The 25,310-nt window shown below is 31.6% G+C and overlaps 1 protein-coding gene across 8 annotated transcripts in view; it reads right to left on the bottom strand.

Annotated features, from left to right (window-relative positions):
- Window positions 1-25,310, bottom strand: part of MIPOL1 (mirror-image polydactyly 1) — a 521,065-nt gene that overhangs the window by 341,908 nt on the left and 153,847 nt on the right. For 5 of the 8 annotated variants that reach the window (XM_037834851.1, XM_037834848.1, XM_037834850.1 and 2 more), the window contains one exon: window positions 13,707-13,785. The exons of the other annotated variants lie outside the window; for them this stretch is intronic. In XM_037834851.1, coding sequence (XP_037690779.1) covers window positions 13,707-13,725 — 19 coding nt within the window. In that variant the 5' untranslated portion in view covers window positions 13,726-13,785. The remainder of the gene's footprint in view (window positions 1-13,706; window positions 13,786-25,310) is intronic. 8 annotated transcript variants of the gene reach the window in all.

Raw genomic sequence — 25,310 nt, 5'->3', positions numbered from 1 at the left:
TTTGAAAACCCTGTATCTCTCTGTGACCTTCAGGCTATTTCCAATGATCTAATGAATTCTCTTTACTTCTGGAGGCGTCAGTATTGTCTGCTACCTCAATGCCAGCTTTGTTGTTACACTCTCAATTCCATGGTCTACAAAGTTAACAGTATTGAGATACCATGTCCCTTCCCAGGAAAGAAAGCTTTGGGATGCTCTTTGAGTTCAATTCTCCAGACAATTATGTATTAATGTATAATATACTGAGTTAAATTGATGATCCCCAAGAAATCTGACCCTAGCCCAAAAATGACTGCCATTTCCTTTCTCAATTACTATACAGAAGTGAGGAGGTGGCTAGAATCAAATAGAGATTCTTAGAAGCTGGGAAATTCTGTTCTGCTGGGCTTTGTAAATAGTTTGTGACAACTGGTATCTGTGTAAATGGATTTGATGGTCCCCTGGGGGTTCAACACTGTTGACAGAGCTGTTTCTTCAGAGTGGCTGAGCTAGAATTGTCTCTAGGGATCCTACAGGGGCTACTCAGAATAGCAACATCCCAGCTACCTGAGAGGTCAGGGATAGAAAAGGAAAGGGGGATAGAAGTACTATAGGCAAGTACATTCACATAAATGGATCTCTTGTGTCTTAAGATGCAGGTGCTATTTCAGAGTATTTATATCTAAAGTGAATTATAATGGAGGCAATGCATTAATGTCTCCCACACTTGCTAACATGACTGGTCGTCACTTCTTTAAATTTTTCATCATTTATAGCTTTGCATCTATTTTATAAAATTAAAAAAAGCTAAAGCCTCATGTTTATCAGGTCCTTCCTTTCTATAATGTCTGTCACATTATATCTGATGTCGAAATGACATAACATGCTTTTTGCTATTAAAAAGTGTAAATTACTCAAGTAGTTCCACGTTTTAAACAAAAGATGTTTTCCTTTTTCAATGGTTAAGGATTTTTTTTATGAACGTTAGTTTCATAATAATAAGAACAACATCAATTAGTGACTCTAAATGACTTCTACCAACTCCTTAAGTAAGTTAAATGTAGGTTCTCTCCCTCTCTCGCTCTCTTTTCTCTCTCTCTCTCTCTCTGCGTGTATATGGGTATAAATGCTATTTATTTCCTACTACTTATTTCCTTCTTTTGTCAGAGAAAGGGTTAGTTTTCCACATAGATAAATTTAATGTGTTCTTCCTCTCATAGATAAAAGAAAAACATCAGAATCTTCTGCCACATGACCTAATGACGTATACAAGAGAAACTATTTTACAACTTCCAAAGAAAACCGTGGTGTGTTTAGACCTGCCAAACAGAACCAGAGTGTATGGATGGCTTTTGAGGCCAGACTGCAGGGTTTGAATTGTGGTTCTGCCACTTAGCTATATGACTTCTAGCAAATTATTTAACCTCTCTTATCAATTTCCTTATCTATAAAATGTGCATAATAGTACCTACCTCAAAAGATAGTAATGAGGATTAAAATATTTTAAATTATATAATCCTCTTAGAAAAATATCAGCATAGGAGGTGTACGTACCAACTGATGTTAGCTGTTAGCTGTTAAGATCTGCTTGGCTTAAAGCTTGCTTCTCTATTTTGATTTCTCTTTTCTTTCTGTGAGATCACAAATATCACCATCTTGAGATCACATTCAAACTTTCAATTCTTATGTATATCATTAATCTCTCAATTTAATATCTCTCAAGTATTAATAAAATCAAGAAAGACATCTATTATCTTAATAGGTTATTACCCTAGCTTTCATAACTAAAAATTTCTCAATTTCCTAGACAAATTTATATGATGATCTATGGCCATCACAGAGTTGTGCAGCTAAAATCAGTACAGCTATCCTAATCTACCAAGTTATTCTTTATACATTTATTGGTTTTCCCCCCAAAAAGTTGTCAACCATACAGGAAAATCCTTCAGAAACATTAATGCATATAATACTTTCTTATTAAAATATCAGAAGGCATGGGATTGGAAAATAAATAAAATGCTATCTAATTGAATTATCGAAAGAAGATTCAATCCCATAGGAAGAAAATGAGAAATTTAAACAGCACATTTCCATAACACAATTTCAGTACTCACTATATTGGCACATGATATTAGATATAATCAAGATCATAGCAAGTAGATACAGGCACTTATCCTTCAGAGAATCTAATTTAGGGGTCATTGGAAAATAGGCAACTTTAGACCCTTGCCTTTAAAAATGCAGACTTGTAACTTGGATACAGTATACTAACACTCTCTGGGATTTTATTATTTGTGTTTCAGCTTGAATAGCCATTAAAAACAAACAAACAAACAAACAAAAAAAAACTATAACATTCATTTTCATTGGTCTGTATACTCATTGTTCTCGATCTCAACTTAAAAAAAAAACCTCTAATGTACTTTTGGTTGTTTCCACGTAAAGTAAAATGAAACTGTAAGAGAATTGTTTACCTTTGTCTATTTATTAATCTCATCACCAATTTAATTCCGAATGTGTCACAGGTGGATGTACTGTAGAGAAAGAATTATATAGATGTGGTCTATACAGTTTATGGCCTTCTCATCTATATTTGCTCTCTTTTTTGATTGTAACCTCCCTGTACTCATCTTCCTAAAGCATATTTAAAAAAAAAAAAAAAAAACTGTGGACATATTAGACCTTCTATTTACTGAAATGAAATGAATCAGTAAGAAGAAATACTGATGCAAGCCAGTGATACAATTTTAAAGCTTCTAGCAACCACATTAAAAAGTAACTAGAAACAAGCTAAATTGATTTTATTTAACTCAATATAGAAAAAATATTATCATTTCAACATGTAATCAATATAAAAATTATTACTGCTAAACTTTACATTCTTTTTTGTACTATATTTAAAGTATATCTTAATTTGGACAAGCCAAATTTCAAGTGCACAATAGCCTCACATGGTTAATGTATTGGAAAGCACAGATATAGATTCATAGATCCTCATGTAGTTCTAATAAGATGCATTATATTTATAAATAATGTATACTATATGTATAAAGGAGAAGTAGAAAACATACAAGGGTTTGAGGCTAGATGTAGCTATAAAATTTTGAGATAAGGCTTTATAAAGCCAATAAATCTGTCACTGAATAGAAACCTATGAAACCTGTCAATATCACCTAATTCATTTATTTGGGCATTTGAGTGATACATTCAAAATAAACTGAATCCCTTATACTTCTTACATGGTTGTATATCTAGATAAATACACGTCAAAAAAGAAGTGGTGAGGTTATTTTATCTTTGATGATGACAATTCAATGCCCTAGTATGCCATGTTTCTAATTATCCATGGAAAATTACTTTATTGACATTTTGTTTTTTATTATAAAAAGCTATTAAAGTGGTGGTGTTAAACCAAATTTTCAAAAGTTTTTTGTTTGTTTCATCAAGTCTCAAATAGTCATGAACACATCGATATTCCTATTCAGAAAAAGTTTAGATTTCTGAGTAAGAACTAAAGTATATAAGCATTTGTGAAATTCTATTTTAATGTTTAAACTTTATCAACATCCTTCATCATATGAAGGCCAAAGACACAGTATAACAGTAATCTCCTAAATTTTAGGCTACCCCACCTATTAACTTACAAACATATCACATAAATTATGTTTTTTTTTTAAACTTATATTGCTCTATTTAAAGGATTACAAATATTATTTAGGCTAAAATGACTGTGAAAACTATCTTAAAACTTGATCAACTATCATAACTGTTATTCTTTTTTTTCCCCCAGTGATACAAGCTATACAAGTTAGTTGGCTAATTTGAATTTTCAGCCTTTCTAAAATATTCTCATCATAGGAATAATTTATGTAAGGCAATTGAAAACACGAACAAACAGTAAATCTTAACTTTCCACAACTGTAAGCAAAATGGGTTTAATAACTATATTATTTAACTATAAACACAATACCAATTGTGAATTCACTAATTTCACAACTCATTTACAGATGGAACTTTCCCAATAATGATTATGAAGGGAAATAAAATATTTTACTTATATGTGCCTCTCATTTTATTTAAGAGCATCTTCAGAATTCGTGCACTCTGAAAACATCAAAACAGAAGAATCACCAGTCAGATACTAAGTGGGAATCACTGAAACACAATGTCAGTTCTAATGGATGGATGATTGTGTTTGGTCTTTTGAAACTTTGAAGTATAGGTAAGTCTTGATTACACAAATTAATAAATCCTAAAGCTGGAGTTAACAATAACCATTACACCCAAATTCTACAGCTTAGCCCAGCCAATTTTTCAAAAGGTCAGGTTGTGAACTGGAGAAGATCAGGGAGGTCCACTGCATAGCTTTGTTGCCAGGCATCTCTCGTCTGGATTGTTGCAGGCATTTATTAGTATTCGTCAGCAGACTCAACAAAGCAAACAAGAAATTCAAGCACGAATAATAAAATGAAATGCTGCTATATAACCCTTTGTCATTCAGCAAATATGGGACTTTTTAGCTACATTGTTCCTAAACCTGGGTTACTACTTTAATTTTTCTCCACAGTGCTGACTGAATGAGTATGCATGTGTGTTAAATGCAGAGCTCCCCTAACAACTGCAGGACTGCCATTTAATCTGTTGGTAGATGGACCATTTCCTGTGGGAACCCTAGCTATGATTTCCAGATCCACCAAATAAATCTCAGATTAAGATTCCAAATGAAACCTGCCTTTGGCAGATAAAAAATGTCAAGATGGATATAAACAGTAAAATTATAAATTGTCTAGGTGATGCATGACAAACCAACGTTCAATTTTTTTTTGCTGACATGTGCCCAGATATCAAAACTATATGAGACATTCATCAAATGTCACACTTTCATAATATTGGAAGCATCATTAAAACTGTTTGACTAAGGACCTAAAAGTGTTTAAGCAGTAGCTCAAAAGTATATTTGTGCAAAGTAGAAGAATAAATTTACATATCAGCAGCAACTCATAAGGGATGGGTAAATATTCTGTTTATCTCTCATTGTAATTCAGGTTACTTCAAATACAAGATTTTAGGAAATCATTATACTCTACATGGCATCATTACATAACTTTCTATGCAAATGACATATTTTATTCAAATGCACCATTTGTTTCTCACAAAGAAAAAAACAAAATGAAACAACAACAAAAAAAAACCAAAAGCATAAAAAGGAAAAGGAAGGCGCCTCACCATTTCATTAACCAACCATGCCTTGTTAGTCAGTGACACTAAAGCCTTACTAGCCCCTTGCTGAAGTTGGCATATTTAAACTTTAAACAAAATTATTAAATATTTGAGACAAAAAGCCTGAGAAGAGTAAAATTCTTAATGGATTCATCTCAAATGATTTGGAGGAGGGGCAGAGATTTTTAAAAAGAAAAAAGTAATAAAGGTCCAATACAGAACATCTGAGAGATCAAACGGCCTATTAAAAATGCAGAGGAAGTCCATGGTGCTACTCTCTACTGCATTCTCAGGAGATCAAGGAGTGTTTTTTTATTTTTTAATGAAAATTTTTATTTTGTCTTTGCTCATCTTACTTGGACTCATCTTGCCTCACCCTGCTCTTAGCTCTGTAATGGTTAGTTGTAAAATACTGAAAGGAAACAAACATTTTGTGAACCATAAATATTCTTTTTTTTTTTTTTTTAACTTTAAACTCTTAAAAGCAATTGATTAGGCGGCTTCCAGTGTCTCAAAATTTTGGAACATTTGGTTTTTTGATAAAAATTTTGAAACTATTCTGCTTTAAATAGGAGTTCTTTCAAAATTGTAAAATATTTTCACTACATTAATCTGTGGAAAGAATAGTCTATACACCATATTCCAAATCCCAGAATCTGTACACAAGCCTGAACTATTATTCTGTCTTATTTCCTCTAATACATGTTGTTGATTCAAGGAAACTAATGATAAATAAGCCCTTATCTATACTAACCTATTAATCTAAAAATTTTGAAAACAGAGTGGAAAAAAAGGATGTTAATTAAAGAAGGAAATAAAGATATCTTGGACTTAACTTTGATCGTATTCCTGTATGAAAAATGCTTAAATCGATGAATAGAACATGCTAGTTAATTTTAGAGTACATCAAATAACCATAGGTACAGCCAGCAGTACCATATTTAAAAGTAGCATATAATTGTTAATTTTTAAGTATGTAACAATTTGCAAAACTTTATTCAGTTCCTGTGCAACAAGTATATTTTATCAATATGAACCAATCAGTTGTAACTCATCAACTAGCAACCTGATTTTACAGTACCAAAGTTTACAATATGTGAAAACTGGAATTAATAAAAAAGTAAAAATTAGAAAAATAAAGTGAAAGGTAAATTATTATTATTAAAAATAATTAATTTTTACCCTACATCTTACTAACATAATTTTACAATTTGGCAAAGGATTATCAATTTTACCCAAAAGATACAGATTAGGCTATTTTTAATTCAATCATTTAGACTATAAAATAAGCTACACAACCAATTTCAAAATTTTGAAGGCAGATTTGTTTTAAGTTTGCTTTTTTTTTCATATTCCCAAGGAAAAAACATATGAAAAAGGAAAACACAAAGAAACCATATCTGAAACTTTCCCCCAAAAGATAAAAATGCCCTCTATAATAGGTTGTTTTGATTCTAAAAGTCTAAAAGTTGGAGTTTTTGGTGACCTCTCAAGTTTTTTATTCAACTACTTTAGATCAATTTATAAATGAAAAGTAGTGAGTAGATATATACTAAAATATATTTTTTGCTACTTATGAAAAAAAAGTATTTATAAATTCAGGAAGTCACATCAGACCTACAATACAAAAAGTCAATCAACTTGGACCCATGTCTGTAAACACTTTTAAATTCAGTGTATACAAAAATGCATTCAGATCTCCAAAATCAATGAAACACCAATGCATACTCAAAACTTTATAGCAATCACACTAAAAGAGACAAATATAGCCACAGTCATCTAAATTTGATAAACTGAAATTCTAATTTATAGAAAATTAAAGATACAATAAGATTAAATTAAGACTCATATGCCAATTATGTGTTCTTAGGAAATGTTCTGGCATGAAGAGACCATGACCAGAAATGAATGAGGATTTTTATTGAAGAGCTCAGAATCTTAAGGATGGAGAATGTAAAACAAAACAAAAAGCTTTTGGAATAGTCAAGTAGTTTTTTTTTAATTTCAAAATATCATTTCATATTTTCATGGCCACAAACAAATTTGAAAGAGCTTGCATATTAGAAACAGAGTTGGTATTTTCTCAAACCAAAGAAATAGTCACAAGTTCTAGGAGGATCACACTAATAGTAGAGAAATTGGAGGAGAGGCTCTATTAAAAAGGAAATTTACCACTTTACATGCTCATTCTTCTTAGTAATTATAATTTCTACAGAAAGGAGGATCAAAGACATAGTAAGAATTCCACATGAAGAGTATAGCTTGAACTGATTTTAAATGCTAAATTTATTGAAAGAAAGAAAGAAAGAGAGAAAGAGAAGAAGGGAAGGAGGAAGGAAGGGAAGAAGGGAGAGAGGGAGGGAGGAAGAAAGGAAGAAGAAAGGGAAGGAGGGAGGGACAGAGGGAGGGAGGAAGGAAGGAAGGAAGAAAGGAAGGAAGGAAGGTAGCTCTTATTATCATACATAAGAAACTATGGAATAAATATAGTAACATGAATTATTCATAACAGAAATGATGAATCTCAAAACAGTTCATAACAAGCTCTATAACTAGTTAGAAAACTAAGCTGACCTTGTAAATATTTTTTTATTTTTTATTACATTTTTCTACTGAGACCAAGAATATAGTAACAGAATCATTCATAATGAGCTAAAAAAGAAAAAGAAAAAGAAACTCAGAATTCCACTTATTTTAATAAACATTTAAAATAACAGAAATTTATATTTTCACAAAGGAGTATAACTTCAGTCATTCTTCTAAGAGCAGCCTCAGTATTTCTTCTGGAAATCAATCAACGCTTGTTGGCCAGTTTGCCAGTGGTTCCAAACCACTCACTCGTTCAAGTATACTAGGTGGTCATGTGTGAGAAACTACTCTCTATTAAACCAGGTCCTACGGAGATAAACAGCAAATTTAATCAAACCTCAGACATGTCCTTTTAAAACTCCTCTATTTCATCTAGAAAATTAAAAAAAAAAAATGTATTCTTAAATTCAAACTTGCCCCCAAAAAGGATGCATAAAATATTTTGCAATGCCATTCATCTGAAGATTTTTATTGCAATTGGCATCTGAATACAGACAAAATTAGATTTTACTCTAAATGAATATCATTGATTCTTAGTCTATCAAATATACTCCACACAAGCTATGACACTTTGAAAAGACAAATTTCTATGATATTCTGAAAACTATACTTAAAAGAATAGACCACTTATGAAACTAATAATAACTTTCAAATATTGTTCTTTATGCTTCTAAATAATGTGAAAAATTTTAATAGACCTTCCTCCTATAGCTGGATGGATTAACAATGACAACAACCACCATCATTTATTAGGCTCTGTAACATGTAACAACTTTTTTTTTTGGTGTTTTTAGATCTGTTAAAACCACTACCAATATTAGTGAAAATAATTACTCTGGTATATAAAATACATATTAAATAAACTCATTCCATGTTTTAGGCTTTAAACTAGGGCCCTTACATATACCATCTCTATTATTTCATTAATGCTCTAAAGTAATTATCTCCTTACTTCACACACAAGAAAATTAAATTTATAATAGTTAAGAGACTTGTACCCAAGACCAAATATGTAGTAAGTAGAATACTAAGGAACTAGAACCCAGGTCTATCTAGCTCTAAAACCTCTGCTCTTTCTACTATAACACGTTATTGCAACTACTGATTGCATTGGTTTTTCAGAGGTTTGCGTTCTGTGATAAGCTATGTATCGCCTTCTGTGATAAGCTCTCTCTCTCTCTCTATATATATATATATAAATATATAATAATATATATAATTAAATGGACTATTACTTATTAGAAAGACAATTATTAAATACAACTCTAAAAGTCCTGAAATTTAACACAGAATGATTAGTTATCTAGATATTTCCAAAACCCTGAATTTTGAGGAGTATGTGATCATTACGCCTTAGGAATAATTTTTTTCTGCCAGCTTCCTTGAGCCAAAATAGATGTCTAAGCAACTTGTCATTTCCTTCCTCTCCTCACTAAACACAAAACAGTTTATTAAAATGGTATGAGATTCTACAATCATAGTTATAATGATCAAAGACATTTAAAAGCATCATAGATGATTTTCTATAGTGTATCTACAGCTGTCTACTCTTATAAAATACTCACAAATAATGAAATGGTTTTAGATACAATTCTGTTACAGAATAACAGATGGACAAAGGGTAATCATAAAAAAGAATTTGTACTTTTTCAATAGAGAGAAAGATGAATGAAAATCAGCAGCACTAGCAATAATTAAAGAGACTGATGGTGGCACACAGGTTCAAAAATGACTAGCAAAAATAATCAGTATTCTAACTTAATAAGAAACTAACAAATAACATTCAAGTTCCCTTTCACTAGATTTTAATCCTAGTTATTAATTTTGTCCTGTAGAAAAACTGGAAGAATCAAGGCTACAAAAATGATTGTCAAACTCTAAAATAAAGAATATAGAACATGTGCTTTTTACTTAACTTCAGCAAGATAAGATTTTTAAAAGTATATGCTAGCTTCCAATAAACTATAAGGATTCTATTAACATAGAGAAGCAGTTTTTCCTAGTTTTTCTCAAGTTTCAGGTTAGTACAATGATTTCTGACTTAGAATCATGCTCATCTTTTAAGCTTAAAGGAAAATTCGTTTAAAAATATGTGATATATACCAAATGTAGATAAATACATAAATGAAATTAACTATTCTGTATGTAAAACTCATATTAAACATGATTTTCTGAAATAATAAACCAACAAATAATATTGAAGCAACTCATAAAATTGAAAGGCTTTTGTCTAAAGCATTTTCAAATCATATGATTCTTGCCATTTCTTAACTTCAATTGGTAAGAAATATTTAAAATGTAGCAGACTTAATATTTAATTTTGGTAGGCACAGTAACCTTTTTAACCTTTCTTAGAGAACACTGACCCCTAAAGGTACTAAATTTAAATAAGTTTCACAATTTTCTAAATGTAACTAGTCCAGGTCTCATTTTCACCTACATTATTCTAAGAATGTATACTTATTGCAGACACACTTACCCATAAACATGTAAACCATTTCCACTACATTGTGGTGCACTACAAAACAATTAGATGTTTCCATTAATTTAATAAAAAGCTACCAAGTTTTAATATAAGAAATATTGAGAAGTTAGTAACACTATTCCAAGTAATTACTCATAAGAGATTTCTGATCTCTGTGCCCTTTTTCTTATACAGGAAACTAAATAATATGCAAATAATACAAATGGCCAAAGAACCAATCACGTTGCAACTCATGATCTTTCTAAGGATTGGCATTACATAAGCATAAACACTTTTAATTATGACATTCTATTTTCTTTCTAAGATCACAGGAATAAAAAGAACCCTAAAAAAGAGAGTTTCCAGAAAAGGACCAAAACATCATTTACTTTTTAAGAGGTTACAAGTTGTTACCAATTCTCACTTAACACACATTTATTCACTCACATATTGCTTTCATTAACTTAAAATTCAGTTATTCAGAGTTGTTTTTAACTTCTTAAAGAAACCTAAACAAATTTTGAAGATGTCTTCACTCATCCAACCTACCAACCTCAAACTTTACATTTTCCAAATTGTCTACAATGACAAAACCAAACAGAAATAAAAATGGCTATATGTTACATTATATACCTCATTAGCTCTTTGACTTAAAATATTTCAGCAATGTTTCTACAGTAAAGCTAGGAAAAGAATGGCCACTTCAACACTCCTTATAATGAAATTTGTAAGACAGCTCAAAGGTATATTTGTGTAATAAAAGTTTTTAATTAGCTCAATTTCTTTAAAAATAAGTAAAATAATATTAAATTAAAAGCCTATTGACCAGAGCAGACCACAAACATTAGTGTAAGACAGAGCTTTGAAGTAACTTGTATTTTAAGATAAATCCCATAGCCTTGCTATCAAGTGAATGACCATGTGAGATTTTACTGTTTCAACCTACCAGATCAGATATCACAAAACTCAAAATATCTCACATTCACCTGTTCAATTTTATTTCTTAATAATGTTTCATTAACACTCCCTTATATAAAGGAAGGCCTTATTCCTATTCTCCCTATAAAAAATACTTGTAAAATCCAAATTTTCTTAATGATGTTTTGGCCACCTCTGTTAGTGATCTGTGCCTTCTGCAAACTTCCTATGTATCTATATCTTCCACCCTAAAAACCTTCCTTTCCATAAGTGTCCTAGAGCTTCACTGTCTCCCTTCCTTAACACCTCTAATGGTTATTCTATATTTATGAGAAGTATTTACTCCATAGTCTCTATCTCTTATTAAAAATGGTTCCTTTGGCTCCTTAAGGATTCTTTTGTCTCTAAGTCGGATGATATGACTTTCACAACAATGTGATCTATGAATAGGGAACATAAGCAACATGGGCAACTTTACTCCCTCTTTTCTTATTTCAATACATTGAGTAAAAACATTTTGAGTGCTTTCAAGAAAGAAGAATGTTTGCTTGCTTAATTAAACAAATGAATAAAAAAGTTACTACAAATTAGTTTTCAGCTCCACACCAATACAGCCTCATTGCAAACGTGATGCAAAAGAATTGGACCAAAATTAAGTGTCACAAAGTTCATGTGTAAAAACTATTAACTTTGTATTAAAAACCTTTAAGTACTTTATTCAAATATTATTTACTATTACTTTATACACAATTCAATCAGTTACCTGGATTCTAAACTCATAGCAAACAACCCAAAGTCATGTATAAGAGAAAGGTTCCTTACACATGGTAAGGCACAGACAGCAAGAAAATTTAAAACAAATATGGAGATCACAAACAAATGCAGAAATCAGAAAAGGGTACCCAGAAAGCATAGTATCCCTCTATACCTAAAAGGAATACACAATTATTAACTTATTTAGTATTGTGATTTGTTGAACAGTCCCCCAAAATGCCCTTAAGCCTTCTAGAAAAGATAACAACATGGTTGATACGTGCTGAACAAGGAACCCTGTCAGGGAAAGAGGAACCAAAAAAGTGAGAGATATGTGCAACATGTTTTAGTAAGAATCCAATTTTTTAAATAATAAAATTTAGAGGAAATAAAAAAGATGTACATTAAGCCTACCCCTATATATAACATATTCAGAACGATTCTTTTTCCAAGGATTCCAAATTTGCAACATTTTACTGTAACAGTCCTCAGAAAAATTTTTTTAAAAACCTTGCATGCACACATGCAAACTCTATCTAAATTCTATCTCTTTTTTCAGGCCACCTCTCAGTCTGTCTCTGTCTTTCAGACTCTTTTTCAAATTGTTTCTGTCACTTACTGTTCTCTATCAATCAGTTGTGTCGCTCTGCTTATGCATATTTGTGTGTATCTTTTTCTCTCTGTGCCTCTCTGTTTACATGTCTGTCTCTGAGTGTCAGTCTGTTTCCATCTGCACATCTCTGGCTCTATGCGGCTCTCTGTCTGTGACTCTCTTGGCTGTGTACATGTATCTCTTTATGAATGTCTCTGTGAGTCTCACTCAGTGTACATATTTCTCTGTATGTGTCCCTCTTTGTGCATCTCTCTGTATCTGTGTTTCTCTGAAACTTAAGTGTGCGTCTTTTTTTAACCTTTGTCTCTATGTGTATGTCCATATGTCTCTCTCATTACCTTCTGTATCTCTCCCTCCTCACTCTATGTGTCTGTATATTTGCCTCTCTATGTCTCTTTCTCTGGGATCTTTCTGTTTCTGTTTTGCTCACTTGTGTGTGTTGGGGGGGTGGGGAGGGAGAGGAAGGGGGGGGTCTGTTGTCTGTCTGTATATGTGTCTCTTTCACTGTGTCACTCTCTATATATCTTTCCCTGCATATGACTGTGAATATGTGAGTATGCTTGTATATTTCTCTGTGTCTCTTTTTTTTCTTGTCTCTCTCTATATATCTCCCTCACTCTATGTCTCTGTCTCTTTCTTATTATCTCTCTTACTCTGGTATCCCTCTCTTTCTCTGTCACTCACTGTGTGTGCCTCTGAATATGTGCATGTTATACTCTGTGTGTGTCTCCATGTGTGTCTGCCTGTGTCTCTGAGTATTCCTCTTTATTTCCCTTCCTGTTTCTTTCTCTGTCTCATTCTATATCTGTGTTTCTTTCTTTCTCTAAGTGCGCCTTATGTGTGTGTGTCTCTCTCTCCCTGTAATTCTCTCAGTATTCTCTCCGTCTCTTTGTGTGTTGTATGTTTTTCTTTCTCCCTGCTTGTTTGTTTTCCTACATCTGTCTTGATGTCTCTTTTTTGTGTGTCTCTTTTTCTGCATCTGCATGTATCCTCCTCTGCTTGTCTTTCTTTCACTGTCTCTTTTTCAGTATGCAGGTGTCTTTTTGTGTGTCTCTTTCTTTGTGAGTCTGTGTGCCTCTGTATAATACACTAGTTAGAACAAACATACTTCATTCAGTGCCTTGAACTAGCACAACACCTTGGGTTTGGTATTAATACCTTAAAAGTCCTTACCTTTTGACCATTCCTCCATTTGCACTTCTGTTGTTGTTTGCTCTGGCAATGTCTCTGGTTTTTGCTCCAAGATTTGAAGCTAAAATAAAGCCAGCTCTAGATAAATAAACTTAAAACAATGTATTAAAACACACCTAACCCTTACCTTTGTTTAACAGAGAATTTACAAGACAAATGGTTTTCTAAAACATTTATAATGGGACAATTAACTGCATATTTCAACAGGTAAAGTTAAATCTTTTCCCCAAAAAAGGTTCTTTCCTTCACACTTATATTTTAGTAAATACAGATCAGGTTAAGCTTCCAGACATCTTTACTCTTTTGGGTGTAGGACCATTTAATTTATTTAAGTTTTCTCCAACTCTAATGTCAAGCATTCAAGAAAAGTAAAATTTTCACTCTATTTCCCATAAATTTCATACCAAAACTTTTAAATTTATTGGGTTGATTTGAATTTATCATGTATATTTTCATATAAAACTTGCAAAAGTAATTTAACAATGCTATACTAATTAGAATAAAATAAAGACTATCACTAACTTGTGGAATTACTGCCATTTCTCTCTTGCATTTGTTTTCATAGTAAACATGAAAAGCTATGCAAGTATTTTGTTGCTTGCTTTTTAGGAGAATAAAATTAGATTTGCTTCACAGCTAGAACCTTGCGTTTTTTAAAAAATCCTCAAATAAAGCTGTAGTAAGCCTCTCCTTTTCCAATTCTATCTAAATATGTTGATATGCAGTTGGCAATCTTTTTCTAAGTTCCTCATTTACTTTTGGATTAGCTGAAAATATAGGAAGTTATTAATATCAAAGAAATATGTTCCAGTCAATGAAGCCATTTCCCTACATATTGCCCAAAAAGGTTAATAATAATTGCAGCCTTTTAATAAGAGATTCATATAGCAAGACATGTAGAAAATACAGTCTTTAATAACCTCTGGAGTATTTTAAAACATGTCTTACAGCCTTAATGTGCCTAGTAATATACCATTTAAAACCATAATTTTATCCCTCTGCAATATACAGTCACTCTTCCTCATCATTTACCCAGCTAATGAATGCCAGCAATTAGTAAAATGTAATCCCATTGCACAATCATTTTAATGCTTTTAGCACTCAGAAAAGTAAACACAAAATTAATACTGCTCAAGCCATATCAGATCCTAGTTGGAAGCAAGCAATTATAGTTCAGCTCCTCAGGTGTAATTAAATGATTGGAATGATTTAGTTCCATAAATGCAAGTTAATTCATAAGCAAGCAACAAATATACTGGGAGTAATTACAAGAAACATTGACAGTCTAAGCAGGGCAAATTCTTTTGAGCCTGACATAGTAAAATGCTGCCCTCTCCTGGGCATATTAATGAGTATCTCAGTGCCCCCAAAAAAGCTAACTTTTAAAAAGCCAACTACAAAAAATAGTAACAAATGTATCAATTAATTTCATAATATAAGCCATAATATTACAATAATTTATAGACACCCAGATAATTAATGATTTTCCCAATAAAGCTCTGGATATGAGTCCCAATACATACCAGGCAATTCCTATACCTTATAAGGAAACTACATTATTCACATATACATTAGCAGACAGACTACAAGAGAAAGAAACTTCTAGTACCCAACTGTATTACCAGGCCAACACCTATGTTATCTCATAGGTAAAGCCTAACTAGATTGTTACAGATAATAGCTAAACTAGGCTTTTATAAATTATAAATTTTCCACAGAAAAATAACCTCTGAAAAATATTATATAGAATACTCAATATTTTCATGACTTTACATAATGGTCTAAAATTAATTGTTTTCAATGAACCTCAATAATAAAAACAAAAATTTGAACACTTGTTTACCTGTCATTAGAAGCTTATTTTTGAAGGTTAAGAGTAACAGTACTATACAAAATAAAATGCTTCCCTGTTTAACTTAGGTATTCCCATCTTTTTACTTTATTAGGCTAAAATTCAGTATGAATTTACTTGCATACTATTCATATGATACTTAAGTAAACTTTTGACACTAAACTTTCAGAAGCTTGTTTATTGTCCTTTTAAGTTATGCTTAAGTATAATCTTATGCTATACTTATGCTACTAAGTATAATCAATAAGTCTGTATTAAAAACTAATGTACTTGTTGCAGCAAACCCAATCAGTATCATTCCTTTGCCTTTCTGCAGAGTTGAACGTCTTCTCTAATAAAATACTGCCAATAGCACAACAAATGCTTAATTCTCCAATAAATGCAAATGATATTTGCAAAGGATAATGTTTAACATTACCAATATTTGGGTGGGGGGAGGACAGGTAAGAGGAAGTATTAAATTAATGTCCTTATAATTTGCTTTCAAATGCTTTAACCATATTGTAAGTCATATCCTGGGCAAACCATAAAAATAAAATAAATCAAAATATTAAAAAATCCTGCCACTAAGTTTAAAATGTACAGCACATTTGCTGTGCCCTTTGATGTCACAGTCTTATTTTTCAATTCATATCTTGTACACTGTGAGTTAATTGCTTTTGGAAAGTACTTATTATTCATGTAAAAATTAATGTGCCAATGTATTTAAATCCTCTTAAATGACCATTCATGCATCTTTCTTCTTTATGTACCAATGAAATCTGTCAAAAGATGTCAATGCAAAATGTTCTTAAAGAAAGTTCTTACAGAGATTTTTTTCTGCTAACAACATTTTTTCATAGTCACCAACTTTACTTAAATTCCATTAATTTTTTAAGCTACTTTTAATAAATTCACCAAGTAAAATTTTTAGGCCCCATAGTCTGTCATTTGTGTTCCAGCTGACACTATGAATATTAATAACAGTGTTATCCTGATTAAATAGGCTTCATATGAAATCCCTGTGAATCCTACAGCTCCGACATCTCATTTTTCCAACTCTTTATGAATTTGGATTCAGACATTAAACTAGAAAAATCTTAAAAAACAGATTTAATGGAACATTTGCATATTCTTAGGTAAAAATTATATCTTCTAATGATTTAAACAATTAAAACATACATCTACACACTGTAATAGAAATCCAAGATTTCTGTAAACTTGCAATGTGTTTTACACTCCTATCCTCTTCAGGACAAAGTATTAAGACTAATAAAATACTAATTCCTGTCCTTACACTCTCTGTAAAGAGAGGATATCAAAGAACTTGTTTTTGACCAAAAATTGTATATTCAAATTAAAACTAGTGAGATGATTTTTGTAGTACACAATTAATCAGATACATTAGGTTTCTTAATCAAAGTGCTGACTTACATCACAGACAAAATATAAGTCAATCCCTTCAATATTACTAGTATTCACCAGGTTCTAGAAGCAAACTAAAATCAATTTCCAATTAACGTTTATTTGTTTATATATTAGGCTGGAACAAATTGACCATGTTAAAAACAACAGGAAGGAAAATGGGAAAACTCTAATGAAACCAACAGAATATACCATATTAACATCATTACATTATATTTATATTCTTTTCTATCCATGTTATTTTTATTTCTCAAAGGAAGCAAGTCTCACTAAGTAGAAGGAAAAATAATAAATAAGGAATCTTAATTCCTTCTCTCTGTAGATACATGGGAATCTCAATATATCTGCCAAAATTTCTTACATTTACCCCATTAAAAAATGTAGATGCTGGTGTAAGGAAAATGTTCAAAAATAGATTGGGGTGATGAATGAACAACTATATGATGGTGCTGTGAACAGCTGATCATACACCATGGATGATGTATGGGATGTGAATATATCGCAATAAAACTGAATTTAAAAAATAAATTGCAAAAAAATGACAACTCTATGCTCTCAAATGTGACTTGACTCTGTTTATTCAGCATTGAAACACTTCATGAAACAAAATTTGTTCTTTGATCAGTCTAAAATTTCTAAAATGCATAAGAAATTATAAATAATTCTAACTTTTCTCCTTTAAAAGTAAATAATGCTTTTTTGATAAGGAAGCCTTTAAAAATGAAAATTCATTGCCCAGTGTGACAGCATCCAGGATTTTTTAAAATTTGTTTTAAATAGGAGATGCCCTCTCACCTTCCTACGCAAAAGCCACATTCTGGCAAAGCTTTTTGGCTGACTTGTTGATGGAATTTTTTCATGATTCTAGTTTAATCACAAGTTTGTATAAATTAGATCCAGTCATGTGAAATAAGGAATCACTTATAATACTACACTTTACCCAACTATAACTCTTTAAACAACTCTAAATTTTGTATTTCCTAGATGAAGAAATGTTGATAATTTCTGCATAAAATGGTTTCATGATATGGCCAAAGGAGAGTATTGTATTTCTGACAGTCAAATATTTTACTCCATATAACCACTTATATAATATAATCCTATGTCCCACTGAAGGATTTTTATCTTATTATATAAAACTCTCCCATTCAAAGCCCCTTGCACATCCTCTTCCAAAAAGAATTTCTTTGACCAGCTGTGCTTCACATCACAGCTCACCTTCTACCAAGCTCCAGACAAATCAAGTTCCTTAAAGGCAGGGAAAGCAAGAGTAGTGTGTGGAGGTTAGGGAAAAGGATAAGGGATAAAAGTGGCCCTGCACAACAGTTATTAAAATTAAGAATGCATATACTATTTGACCCCTCAGTTCTGCTACTAAAAATATTTACAAAAATATGCAAAACATATTGTTATGTAGAAAGATATTCACTGAAGAAATATTTATTTGTAAGAGCAGGTACTCACTCATACTCCAGTCATATTGGACTTGTTTGTGTTCCTCAAACACCAAACTTGTTCTTGCCTCACAGCTTTTACACCACTGTTCCCTCTACCTAGAATTCTCTTTTCTGGATCTCTAAACCACTTTACTCATCATTCAGGTCTTGCTCAAAAAATTCTCTTTAAAAGGTTTTGGAAAAGTTTTGCCTAGTCATCCTAACTAAAGGAGAAAGTCCTCTCTGATCCGTATTCACCTAGGCTACTGTCTACATGAAACTGATTTCAAGTTTTATTTCATTGATTTTGATATATCTCAACCAAAACTATATATGTAAGTTGCATGCAAGCAGGGACCTTGATTTTCTCCTTCATCTCTGTACTCCTAGAAGAGTGTCTGGCATACAGTAGGTATTCAGTATACATTTGATGGACACATGAATTATGACCAGAAGAAAACTAGAAAAAACATAAATTTCTATCAATAAAGAACTGGAAAAATAAACTGTGGTTCAACCCTAAAGAAAATCCATATGGTTTATACCACAAATGCCAGAGATTTATATGTACATTATATGGAAAAAATCTTTCAATAAATATTTGTTAAGCACCCATATACTTAAGTGCCAGACATTGTTCAAGGGGTTAGACATAAAATAGTGAATAATACAAACAAATTTCCTACCCAAAATATATCTTTAACTAAAACCATACAGATAGAGAACATGAATAATTTTTTTTAAAAAAAGACAAAATTACACTTACATATGCATGCATGCTTGAATAAACATAGTATTTTTTTCCAGAAGGACACAATGCTTACTCTGAGGAAAGGGCATAGAGTTTTGGGGTGGAGAGGTTGAGAAAATGAAGGAAAGAAACATTTATATTTCATCTGTCTACAACTTTATTAAATGTTTATTAATTACCTTGGAATTTAATAGGAAGCCATGAAGGAGGCAACATGACCCTTGTGAGGTGCAAAATGAATAAAAAGGAAGTGATCTTTATGACTTCTTTGAAATTATGAAAAAATTATTATGCCTAATTAACCTTTTATAATTATACTTTGGTATGGTTGGTTGACTGTGTGCTCACTTGGCTGGTTGGTTTAAGTAGAGTGAAAAGTATAAAATAAACCAAAATAGGGCAGGAATAATAACCTTGATATACCTAGTAAGTTATTAAATTAGAGAAGTCCAAGTTTTTGGAATAGAAAAATCTGAAACATATGAAAGATTTTCCTGATATTAAGCAAATACTTCTTAAAACAACCACATTGCTTAAGGACTATTTACAATAGTAATTGTTCAGAAACTGTTTAAAAAGTTTATAATAAAAATAAATTGTTCTATATTATGACTATTGTATGCTTGCCATAGATAGTTCCCTGTGTTATATGCTTTAGTAATTAAAAAAAAAAAACTAATCAAAAAAAAAAATCCTTTATTTCCCATCATTGAAAGTCATGCTTGAAGAAGGATATCAAATTAAGAAGAAATAAATATTTGGTGTTTAAAATATATTGCTTTCACATTTTCAAATTTTGGAGGGCAAACAGCATGCCATTTGCATACTGTTAATAAACTTCATTGCCAGTTCCAAATGACACTTTGAGACTGGGTATGGCACTGCACAATCTACTGACAAAAAAAGCAAAACTTCAAACTATTATTACTTTCAGAGAGCTAATCAGATACCAGGATTTTCTAAAATATCCTGAAACGTTTTGCCGTAGGCCAAACTAAACTAAATCACTTAATCTAGCATGGTACAGAATATAAAAACAAAGTCAGCTTATAGAATAGTTTCTCCAGGGAACAAACAGCCTGTTTTCTTAAGATCCATGTGTGTGCCAAGTTCTGATGCAACGACACACTCCTTTACACAAAGGCTTACATTTCCACATAACCAACTGAAGTTCTTGGCAAATCCAAGGTAATAAAGTATTAGAGCAAGCTAAATCGACCTATAATGACAACTGGAATGAGTGGTCACTTGAAATCAAATAGAAAAATGGCTATTAGAAAATGGCTTTCTAAAGTAAAGTAAAAATAATCATATAAGGTCTTAATTTATTCATCAAACACTGTAAGGGTTACTAACAGATTTTCTCAACCTGAACAAAAGCTAATTAGGAATTCTTTGTAGTTTCTACGGTTTAATAATAAGTATAACAAAGATAGACACTAACAAATAGAGACAAAATACTCAAGTAAAATAAATATACTCTAAAAACAAGTTATACTTTGAGTTTTCAAACACTTAGTAAGTTTTATCATCGATACTATATTTAGTCATTCCCTATAGAATGGTGCTTCCCTGCAAACTATGTATTTCACTCTTGACATTGTAAAATTAAAGAAAACTTCTAGGTTATAGACAACAATTTTACTAGTATTAGAATCTTTAAAAACAGTAAAATAAATGTTAAGCTTATAGCTGTAATTTCTCATTCAACATCAAGAAAGTCACAGCCCCCATCGTTCATTTTTCTGAGAAATTACAAAGGCTTATGTAATTTCTTAAGAGTCATTCTTAATAAATGGTTTTCTAATGAAAATGATATAATGAGTATGATTCATGTAGAATAAAACTACAGTAAGAAGGAAAGGAAGGCAAACTATACACAGAAGTTTTTTTCAGGAAGCATTACTTTTATTCTTTTTGCTTTTTTAAGAAAATTATAAGATAATTTCAACTATAAATTATAAGTAAATATCAAATTACCTCATTTTTTTACCATGCTATAGTTTATTAGGACCTAGAAGTAAATATTCATAAATAATCTGTTTCAGAAAATACATTTTAAAAACTACCTCAAAATAGCAAATCAACTGAAATTAAAATGTTACCTAAAATATAAGTAATAGTATAATTGCATAGAATTACAAAGCACCAAATAAATTAAGCAATATGTGCTGATTACAAAGACATTTCCAAAGACAATGAGGCATTTTTAAAAAGAAAAGAATTTCACCTCTCAAGAAAATTGCATCTCTATGATGTGATGATTTATGTAATATAACCATGATTATAGCAAAACAGCTGTAAGAGTAACTTGACATTTTACACTATCAATTCTACAAGAAAATCTTTTACAACCCATACCAAGGGAGGGTGATGTGAACCTTATCCTATCATAAATATTAAAACTACCGAAAAATAACACAAACATCATATGCCTCCTCATAGAAGTATATAACACCAGTTAAGTATTACGCTGGGTCAGGGATGGGGTTTACGGGGGTAGGGTTTACAGGGCAGACAAAATATGGGAATGTAGATAAAACAAGATTAACCAACATGAACCATGAAGGATAACTGTTGAGGCTGTGTAACGGGAACACAGAGATTCATTATTCTGTTTATCTACCCCTGTATATATGTTTGAAATTCCCGTAATAAATGGTTTAAAAGATTTATTGCAAAAATAAAATTTCCAGCATAATTTATTTTTAACAAAATTAACTGAATAATCTTTCACAGAACTAGGGAGTATTCCAATATATATAATTGTATAGAGCAATATGAAAATTAAAGACACTCATTTATATTAGAATTATATCAAAATCCTATCAATAGGAGCTCCTTACCCCTTTCAGACTGGTGCTGCCTGATTTGCAAATTGTTGGTTGCCCAAATAAACTTTAACAGAATTTTTTTAAAAATTCAATTTCTCATGCCTGATACATATTATAGATATATACAAACACACAAAAAAATAATGCAACAAATATTGTGCAATATTTTTTACAAACATACACACACACACGGATTCTACACCGCATGTCATTTAAAGAAACACCTATAAATTTCATTGTAGCATATGAGAACTTTAAAGAAAATAGTATCTGCTGAGGGATATGTATTTTGTTTATCAATATGCTTCAGAATTACTTCCTGACCTCAGATTTAACAACTTATGTTACCTTATGTAACTAGTGACCTAGTGGGTATGGGCAACAGGGTAGGTAGACTCAATCCCCTTTAGCAACTATTGTTCCCACCAAGCCTACTTAGAAGCCAACTGCTACATCCTGAAGCAACATCCAAGTTAGTTACTGCCAGTGACACGCAATGCAATTAATCAAATTTATCATTTGTTAAGTCATTAACTACATGAATCTAAAAATATTTCCTAATTTTATTTTAAAAGACATTTATTTTCATGGCAAGAGATACTTTCTATTGCACATCAGTCATACTTCCTTGTACATGCACATTTTCTTTTATTAACAAGAAAGTGACTTTCACAGAAGAATCATAAGCAGAAATAGTGACAAAGACTATAATACAATGTCTCAAAGTTTCAGCACCTTTCACCATTTAATAGGTGCTGAGTCTATACTTAAACCAGCAAATTTAGGTAAATTTTATAATTCATCACAATTTTATAATAAAACTATTTAAATAAATTAAAAATCTTTTAACATTTCAATAAAAGAAATGAGTATGTTTGTAATCTTTCAACAAGGGGAGAAGCTAGCTTGTCATAGGTCAGGTCCCACAGCCAGCTGAATTCTTTTCTGACTCTTTATTTGAGGGACTACAAACACAAATCCCACTGCAGTTGAAATAATAATTTGCTACAATGTCACTGGTACCTATCATTCCAAACCTTGAAAAATTAACTAAAATATTTAAAATACATTTTTTAAAACAAAGACAAGCTTAAAAGGAAGAAACAAAAACATCTATACATCAAAATCAAACCATAACAGTTAGTGAGTGGGACTTGAACAAAGTAGTCCACAAGAATGATGAGACCAAATAGGCCTTAAGGTTTAGAATTAAACTACACTGACTCTCCCTGTCCTTAAAAAACAATCAGACAATCTCCAACCACCTGCTCATCCACATACAAGTCACCCAAGCCACCAAGTTATCTACCTAAGACCAAGACTAAAAGCCTTTGCTTTGGTTGGGCAGGTAATTCAAATCTGTACTTAGGCCAATCAACCAACATAAAACTAATTAGTAGCCTCATAACCACATACTCCACCTTTAAATAGCAAATATATATATGGCATATCAAGAACTCTGATATAAGGAAAAATAGTACTAACATACCAACAAAGCTGGGGAGTGGGCAGGGAGGGATAAACCCATGAACAACTATAAAAAACAAAGCAATACGAAATTAATCTTTAAAATAGGAATTTTTTTTTAAATTGCCAAATATATAAAGGAACACAATCCATTAAATACAAGCAGTGGTTAAGTAAACATATGCAGGCATGCAAAAGAACCAAATAGAAATCACAAAAATGAAAAATAAATTCATTGAAGTAGAAGGCTCAATGGGTGAAGTAAAAACTAGACTAGAGAAGAGATGAACAAGAATTAATGATACGGAAGGCAGAATTGAAGAAACTTCCCAGAAAGCAGCACAAAAAAAAAAATAAGAGTTGGGAAATATGAAAGAGAAGTTAAAAGACATAAAAGATTAAAATAAAAAGCTCTAATATATTTCTAATAAGGGTGAGAGAAGGGGAGAACAGAAAGAAGGATGGAGAAGCAAAAAAATTATACTTCAATCAGTGTAGGAAATGTGTCCTTGGAAACAGTAACTGAATCGGAGTTAGGATCAACATCACATAATTTGTATGAAGATACATTCCTGGCATCATATTCTGGCAATGCTCGTTCATTTTCTTCAAATGCCCTGAAATTATGGCACATCTCCATTGTTTTCTTAGCTGCTATTCATAAAATGATGGATACAATGCCCTTCATAATATCAAAGAATGTTTAACAATGCTAAACTTGATCTTTATCCTCTTTTATCAGTCTTTACATAGTCACCATTATAATTGCATGCCAACATCATGCATGATGCTATTTCTTCATTTTTACAGCACCATCAATTGTACACTTCCTGTCAGTTAACTTGGTCAAAAGTTGTCAAAAATCAAAATAAATGACAGAATAAAAACCAATTAAAGTTGAAAGCATAGTATAGCCTGCAGTCTCAGTTCTCACAGGACGAGAGCATATGATAACACTCAGAGCACAGGAAAAATATATTAGCAATGATCTATAAAGTATTTCTTTATATAGACAGAGGTAAGTAGAATTTTTTAAAAAAAATCACTTCATCCCACCCCTAATCCTTTCTCAGGAGGCTGGGAGAGAATATGCTCCACCAAAACAAGGGAGGAAAGCAAGAAAGAGTAAGAAACTGGTTTCAGGAAATAGGGGGTCCATCACAAGAAACAGGTAAAAGAACACCCAAGGTCATGGTCAGAGAACACAAGATAATACCTATACAGAAGCAAGGAGAGAAATCAGTCTAAGCCAGAGGCATTAAGTTCCAGAAGCAATTTGTTTAAGAAAAAGGAGATGGAGAAGAGAGTCAAACAACTGACAGTTTCAAGCTGAATCAATAAGAAATATATAATAAGTAGAAGGAAATACCTGGAATTGTCAAACTGTAACCCAGTAGCCCTGATTCTTGAAGACGATTGTATAACTATGTAGCTTACATGGTGTGACTGTGTGACTGTGAAAACCTTGTGGTTCACACTCCTTTTATCCAGGGTATGGACAGATGAGTAGAAAAATGGGACAAAAATTAAATGAAAAATAGGGGGGATGGGACATTTTAGTTCTTTTGTACTTTTATTTTTATTTTTTATTTTTTGGAGTAATGAAAACGTTTAAAAATTTATTGTGGTGATGAATGCACAACAAAATGATGGTACTTGAACAACTGATTGTACACTGCGGATGATTATATGGTATATGAATATAATTCAATAAAACTGAATTTAAAAAATAATAAATACATAGAAAACTAAGTAACAAAATAAGACAGAAGGCTATGTAGGGGAAGGAGAAACGGAAAATAATCAAAATATACTACGTGCATCAGTTCTGAAAACAGAAAG

This window comes from Choloepus didactylus, chromosome 4, assembly GCF_015220235.1.
Source record: "Choloepus didactylus isolate mChoDid1 chromosome 4, mChoDid1.pri, whole genome shotgun sequence".
NCBI lineage: Eukaryota > Metazoa > Chordata > Mammalia > Pilosa > Megalonychidae > Choloepus > Choloepus didactylus.
The sequence above is the reverse complement of the archived record's forward strand: the minus strand, read 5'-3'. Positions and strand labels throughout refer to the sequence as shown.